Source organism: Seriola dumerili, unplaced genomic scaffold (assembly GCF_002260705.1).
Source record: "Seriola dumerili isolate Sdu_G_001 unplaced genomic scaffold, Sdu_1.0 BDQW01000161.1, whole genome shotgun sequence".
NCBI classification, from domain to species: Eukaryota; Metazoa; Chordata; class Actinopteri; order Carangiformes; family Carangidae; genus Seriola; species Seriola dumerili.
In genome coordinates this window covers 291,229-298,602 of record NW_019174416.1, presented here as the reverse complement: position 1 = coordinate 298,602, position 7,374 = coordinate 291,229, and the positions used below count along the sequence as shown (strand labels likewise).

Sequence of the window (7,374 nt, the reverse complement as noted above, 5' to 3'; positions counted from 1 at the left end):
TACTGAGAATAAAGTGCAGAAAGTAAAAGAAGTGACAGTTACACTGAAGCAGACCTGCGCAAGCACTGCTGCACATACATGAAAACCATGTAAATATGTGTGATAAATATTTTACATTTAATTAACACATTATCAAATACAAGGCAAAACTTTACACCTGTTTTAATGTACCATGTGACACAGAGTGGCACTGGATACTGTGGGCCTGTTTTGTTTTTTCCTTAACATAAATTTGTACAATGTGGTAAAAAACAAAACAAATCACAGTAAAATATGAAACGCTACCAGATATTTGGCCTCTATTTTAAACACAATAAAGACACCCAGTCTCAAAACCTTCATCTGTTTTAGCCAGTGTTCTTTGACCACCAGGTTTCTATAACAATAAATAAAGTACACCTGAAATAACAAAAAAGGTTTTAAAATAACTTCAATAAATATCAAACTGTCCTGCATATTTCTGATGACAACCTGTAACTGTTTACCACTGTTTTCACTAACTACAGCTGATGATCACTGTATTACAGGATTAATTCTGTTGTTTAATTGTGATTTATCTCATTCTGGAGAATTACCTGACACATTTAAAGGATGACAATGGAGTTTGAGTTAAATGACTATAGTCTCATTAACTTCAGAATTTGAGCATAGAACATAAGCTTTAAATGCCAATTTGAATGGAAATAAAATCAATTTCAGCAGTGAATAAAAGGAAAATGAAAATGAAACTGATTGTCCTCTGTCTTGACCTGACAGGGGATAATCAGTATGACCGGTTTAATGTCTAAAACTGAGTTCATTATGTCAAAACCTTTAAATTAAATAACAAAGTTTTATATATTTTAATTGACGCTCAGCAATTGAAAACTGAATTAAAATGTTATAGATTAGGATGAAGTCTCTACTGACACAAACATACCTGGACAAGAAAACAAAACATCCATTGTGTTTAGAAAACTTGTCCTCACTCAACTGGAAACTCTTGTTCTCTCTGTCCTACATTATTGTTAATGCTCTCTCTACCAAAGCCTGGGTGCACTAAGTCTGGGCGGGGTCTCTCCTTTTCAAACTGAATGCCTGGAAATGTAGGAAATCACAAACTGTATCATTAGTGAAAGAAGCTTCTACATCCAAATCTTCACATCACAACATCTATGTATATGAAGAAAGCTGAGTGCTCACAAGACAGCCAGAAATCCAGAAATGACAATGTTTTTATGTGAAAAAAGGGCGTCAGTGGACATCATTAGTCCTACATCAAATTCACTGCAGGTAAAAACACAAGTGACAGCTTTAGAAATGACCCGTCTTCTAGTGAGCCAGCCAAGAACACTGATGAGAGAATCTGTCTCTCACCTTCTTATTGTTCCAAGAAAGCACGACACTACGGTCTGATACTGAAGCTGAAACCAGTTTCACAGTAAAATGTGTAACTGAGAACACACACTCTGTTAAAATGAATCCTCACACTGACAGCGCTCATAAAAGTCATGTGCTTCATTAACAGCCCTCCACTTTGGCCTCAGCCTACCAGGTGGGCATCATATCAGGGAACCACATGCGGCCCAGGTGCTTGGACACTTCGCTGTGGATCTGCTCCATGTTGTAGCTGCTGTCTGGGATCAGCACCTCCTCCATGATTGACAGCTGAGTCAGCCTGCCCCCACACATCTTCACAAACTCCACAAAGCCACTGCAGGTCACTTCACACTCGCCTAGGCCGATGGCCGTTAAGCTTTTGCAGCGTTCAGCAATACGGATGAGCTCCTCATCCAGGGGCTCGAGGCCGTTGGCGCAAACCACCAGCTCTACCAGTCGAGGGCAGTTTAGTCCGATGCGGCCCAGCATCTCTTTGCTAACCGCACGGCCAAAGTACAGGTGGGTGACGGGAGTCTCCTCACGGAAGAAGGGCTCAAACTCGTCCTCATAGAGGAAGAAATACATGACAATGTTGACCTTGGGTGAGTGTCGGACCAAAGCCTCCCAGCTGCTCCTCTTGATGGTGTGAAAGTGTGTCTGGCCGGGGTTTTCACTCGCAACGTCAATGCGCAGGTGCTCCAAGTGAACATGTTTTTCAGAGGAGAGGGAAAGCAGGAGTTCATCACTCAGGAGATGGTAGTTCAACGCCAGCTCCCTGAGACCATGGCACTGGTCTGCCACACACAGGATACCTGTGCACACAAAGATAGGCTAGAAGAATGGGAACAGATCCCTTAAAAAAACAAATTATCAGAAAATAATTAGCATTGCTGTGAGGACAGTGACTTTGGTTAGTCCATCACCTTGATCAAGACTGAAATATCTCAACAGCTGTTGGATGGATTGCCATTAATTTTGGAAAGGCCGTCATGGCCACTGGAGGGTGAATCCTACTGACTTCTCCTCTACCACTGTCACACTCTTAATATTTTAGTAAAGGTAAATGAAATTTCTTGACAACAGTTTTATGGTGCAGACATTCATGTTCCCCTCAGGGAAAAATATAATCCTTTCACTTTCCACATATCACCTTCATCACATCAAAGTTCAAATTTGGTTTTTGACCAAATATTTTCAATATAACGACATTACCTCAGATGTATTTTGTGTTCAGTGCTGATTAGCAAATGTTAGCATGCTACACTAAGATGGTGAACATTGTAAACATTATACCTGCTGAATATCAGCATGTTAGCGTTGTCACTGGGAGCATTTTAGCATGCTAACTTTAGCATTTAGCTCAAAGCACTGCTAAACCTAAGTACAGTTTTACAGAGCTGCTGGCGTGGCTGCAGCCTTAGTCTTTTGTCAAACGTGTTTGGCATCCATATAGTCACAAAGTAAAGAAAGGGGCATTTTGGTAGCCCGGGAATTTAAGACACTGACTGAGTACTTGGCTCGCAGTGTCCTGGTTGAAGCCCAGCCAGGGACACTGACATCATTGTCCTTTCTGTTTCTTCTCATTTCCTGTACATTCTTATGAGCCAACTAAAAGCAAAACAAAAAAATACTTTTAAAAAAGTATCTTGACCTGCTGGGGAGACATGAGGGCAGCTGCTCATCTTCAGCAACTTAAGGGTGTCACTGTTGTTGGCAACGAGCACCTTCAGGGACGGGTCATCCACTGGGGTGTCATCAATCTTGATAGAGGACAAGGACTTGGAGTTGACAAACACCACTGTCAGTGCAGACACAAAGTGGGCCTGAGGAGGAACAAACAATGGTAAACCAGGACTTCTTATCTTAAACACTTTTCCATTATCACCAGACATTTCAGCAGAATCTTTTTGCAAAAAGCACAAAAAAGTAGGGATGTTTTTACCAAAATAAATTCATGGTATAATAAGTCATTATCAACAATGACAATAGGCGAATACAATCTTCAGTTTAACATGCAACCTGATGTGACTAACGCAGCTCTTTGTGTGTAACAAATAGGGCAGAAATAAAAATGCTCAGATGAGCATGTAAAACAGAAGCTGCCTCTTACCTGAGACACATCCATGAAGCTCGGCCGGGCTGTGGAAATCAGCCCCAGGGTCTTAATGGTACAGTTCACCAGCTGGGAGAGAATGTCACAGGCCGCCTCTGCAGATTCTATGCAGCTGTCCACCTGATTCACCAGCAGTGATTCACCGTGTAGGTAGAAAAAATAAAAACACATAAAATGAGGAATGGAAAGATGGAGGTGTAAGAATCATTTCAGCCTGGATGTGTTAAGCCTACTAATGCGAAGACAGCTGATGCGTCATGATTGATTCTGCACCAGATGGTTTGGATTAGGGAGGGCACATATAGTTTTTAAGACAGCTGCGTTGTGAAAATTGAGGAAGAGAGGAGGCCAGAGGAGGTGAAAGAGGAGAAGAAATGGGTGACAGCAGGGAAGGCTTTTACCTTGAAGCTAACGTACTGCAGGTGCTGGGCGTGCTTCTTGATGATCTGTTGAATGAGGTCAGGGTGAGTGGAGCGCAGGTAAGATGTGGCCGGCTGATTGAGCTCAAACTCAAACCTCCTCCACAGGTCAGGGGTGTGAAAAACCTCATTCCAGCGCCAGCACACAGATGAGGCCCTGGCCCGGTCTATGAGGGACAGATGCTGGAAGATCTGCAGGACCACATGGTGGGGCAGGTTACCCCAGTCCTGTGCTGGAGACAGGGCGAAGCTGGATGGCCCCCGCTTCTGTCTCTTAGCCCTCTCCTCGTGGGAGGGGAAGGCCTGGCCCTTTGATTTGAGGCCTGTCCTTCCTCGTTTCATTCTGAAACAAGAGAGATGAGAGAATGGGAATTGTTCAAAATTTACTGCAACAACAATAGTATATGTGCTTTAAAACATCTGCAGTATCCATTTTTTGTTTTCAGTAGCATAACATAAAAGTACTGAGAGCACTATGTAAACTCATGTTCAGGTTGTGTCAGAAATGGCAAAATTCTGGTGGACTCTTCATTTTACCTAAAATTCTCCCTCTCTATATTAACACTGCTTGTCATCTCTTTAACATTGAATTTGAGCTTTTGACTCCATGCCCCATGTATAAAATCGTATAAATGTCCATGAGGAGCTTACTAAAATTTTTGTTTTTAATCTTTTCAGATGTGGAAAACACAGGTTTGTACTGACTTTGTTGAATCAAATGGTGAGAATTGTCGGAATCCCTCTTTTATTAAACTAACAGCTCTTGTGCTTCTTTTATCATTCTGCATGTACTTTATAAAACTAACAATTATTTCTGTGGAAATCCTAAATGCATGGTAAACTGTTTGTTATTCACTTGCTGAATTTGGGAACTATTGCTATTGTTTGGGATGCATTCTTTTGAAAAGGTTTTCATTATGCAATAGTAACTTGCAGGTAGTTTCATCCTCCAGTAGATCCCATGAGTTCTTTTCTGTATCCAATGTGTTACTCTTAAATTTAGGAATTTCAGCGCCCATCTCTATACGTTGATGAAATAGTCCTGCACTGTAACAGTACACTCAGTCTGTAACCTGACTACTGAAGAACTTACTATACTATAGTAAATTTAGGTAGTTTTTCAAAACAAGTGATAATCTCACCTTGAAAGTCACCACAGCTGATAGAACCTGTACTGAAGTGTCTATGGGTAATCGAGTAAATGATGGAAAACTCACCTCAAAAATCTCTTTTCTAAATGTGATGCAGAAGCCTTTTCACTCAGATTTTTTTTTCCAGTCTTGTGTCAAGCAATCCTTCACTCAGTCCCAGTACACACTGATGAAATCTATTTGCATGCATGATTCACCAATCTAAAACCTCTACCTCATCTACTCTGACATCCACTACTGAACTACTACAACGGAATGTGAGCAATCTTTTTAATTTAGATGCATCACTGGATCCTGCTTATTTCTATCGGTATTTTAAACGGGGTGTAATTTCATCTATCTTCATTTCTCACTAACCAAGCTTCAGCTACAGGCTCCCACAGCTAAATAGCCTAACTTATAAAGCCTGCTTACAGACATGTTGGTCCAGCATGAAAAAATGATTAATAAATTATAATAATTTACGACGAATCTTGATATTCTGTTAATTCTCTAACTCTGCATTGTTAATATTAACTGTACATATTGTATTATACAGCCTTATTTTTATCAACATGTTTCTGTGAAAGGAAACTCTCCCTTCACACCAAACGTTGAACTGAGCTAGAAAAACACCACCTGTAGCACCAGGAAAACACGTTTACAGAAAGCTGGATGTTTTATGATAAACTCACAACTGACCACATCCCAATACCACAACACAACCCTGCCATCTAACATGCTTTTACCGCTGTCCTCAGCTGATCTTCACCGATACATGACAAGTAAATTAAACACATATCATTTCAAAAACAGAACAAACGTCAGTGAAGTTACGTTACTTACATTGCAATGGCTTAAAAACACTTCCCGCTCGGTTTTGTTGTCTGCCGGTGCAGTAAACAGCATTCACTTGGAGCCATGGCTGGAGATGACTGGAGAAGTGCTGGCTGTTGCTGATAGAGGACAGCAGGAGCAGCTCCCATAATAAGCTCTCCTCTCGGCTTTAACGACAGCTTGACGGGCGCTGCCAGCACGTGGTACACGTGAGTGGAGGAAAACATGGATCTGCATCTGCAACCACCATCATACATGCAGGAGAGTTAGGTGGTAGACCCCATTCAAAGTCCCTAATTAAAATAAGACATTCGACTGTGTGTGTGTGTGTGTGTGTGTGTGTGTGTGTGTGTGTGTGTGTGTGTGTGTGTGTGTGTGTGTGTGCTTTGCTTGTGTGTGTTTATGCGAACGTTATTGTCATGTCGTGACCCTTGAGCAGAGAGCACAAGATACCCTGTGCACTCATTGAGAAAGTAGGTCAGTGTGACAAAGTGTGTGCGTGTGTGTGTGTGCGTGCATGCGTGTGCTTGTGTGCGTGTGTGTGTGTGTGTGTGTGTGTGTGTGTGTGTGTGTGTGTGTGTGTGTGTGTGTAAGAGAGAGAGAGAGACACACACAGAAATCTTGTTTTATTTATTCTTCCATGGAATATTACATTTTTACAGATAAAATACCACAATGTTAAATAAACGTATTACACCCCAGTTGTAATACATTTATTGTTCGGTAATAGAATACTTTTATAAGTAGAAAAGAAAAGAAAAGATCTTATTGTTGCAATGTTCATTTATTTCAAATAATGATTTGAAAAAGGATATTAGACAGCTTTGGCCACCACAAGGTGAAAAACATCTGTTAATATTAAACATTTTTCCACATGATCTCTTGTACACCACCACATCACCCACCCACATCAAGTATTATTATGGTCAGTTATAACAGTAACAGTAACAGATAACAGTAAAGTTGACTCAAAAGAACCTACCCAAGTATATATGCAAAAACAATGCATGTCAGTATCACTGTATAATTCTGCTCTGACAGACAGAATTGGTTACAGTTGCATCTTCATGTTTGCATTTCCTTTTGCACCTGCTTGTTAAAGACAACACAGAGGCCAGATCTGGTATTAACATCTGTCTTGGGTGATCCGATGGACAGCTCTAAGAGACCATTATGATTTGAGCTTCTATTGATGTCTATTGTTTTGTTGATCGATATCGTTGTGTCCCTTGGATGCTGCGCACTCACATGGATTTATGTGACGATCTCATTTTACCCTGTACTGTGTAAAACTTTCCTAACTACTTTGGCCATGATTGTCAAGCCTAAGTTGTACTGTTTGTGTTCATCAGTGGAAGTGTCTAACTATGACCTGGACGAATGAGAACATTCACAGACATCAGTGGAAGTGGTTATTTACAGTGATATTGATAAATGTGCATTTTCCCTGTAAAGATGAATTAAATAAATAATTGGTGACAGAAAATCTGTTGGTAATCAGGACTGTGGGATGCTG

At 40.8% G+C, this 7,374-nt stretch overlaps 1 protein-coding gene across 1 annotated transcript; it reads right to left on the bottom strand.

Moving 5' to 3' along the window:
• Positions 1 to 8: 8 nt before the first annotated feature.
• Positions 9 to 5,988, bottom strand: LOC111226645 (F-box/LRR-repeat protein 3-like). The gene is made up of 5 exons (XM_022751907.1): positions 5,868 to 5,988; positions 3,874 to 4,234; positions 3,470 to 3,592; positions 3,011 to 3,182; positions 9 to 2,171 (listed from the first exon to the last, which is right to left on the bottom strand). Exons 2-5 carry the CDS (start codon positions 4,231 to 4,233, stop codon positions 1,528 to 1,530), a joined length of 1,299 nt encoding a protein of 432 aa, XP_022607628.1. The 5' UTR covers position 4,234; positions 5,868 to 5,988; the 3' UTR covers positions 9 to 1,527.
• Between the last annotated feature and the right edge of the window lie 1,386 nt (positions 5,989 to 7,374).

Coding starts and splice junctions, on each gene's coding strand:
- LOC111226645 (XM_022751907.1), bottom strand. CDS start 4,233: ATGAAACGAGGAAGGACAGGCCTCAAATCAAAGGGCCAGGCCTTCCCC. Junction 3,593..3,873: donor TGCAGTACGTTAGCTTCAAG/GTAAAAGCCTTC, acceptor CTGGTGAATCAG/GTGGACAGCTGCATAGAATC. Junction 2,172..3,010: donor CCCTCATGTCTCCCCAGCAG/GTCAAGATACTT, acceptor TTGTGTGCACAG/GTATCCTGTGTGTGGCAGAC.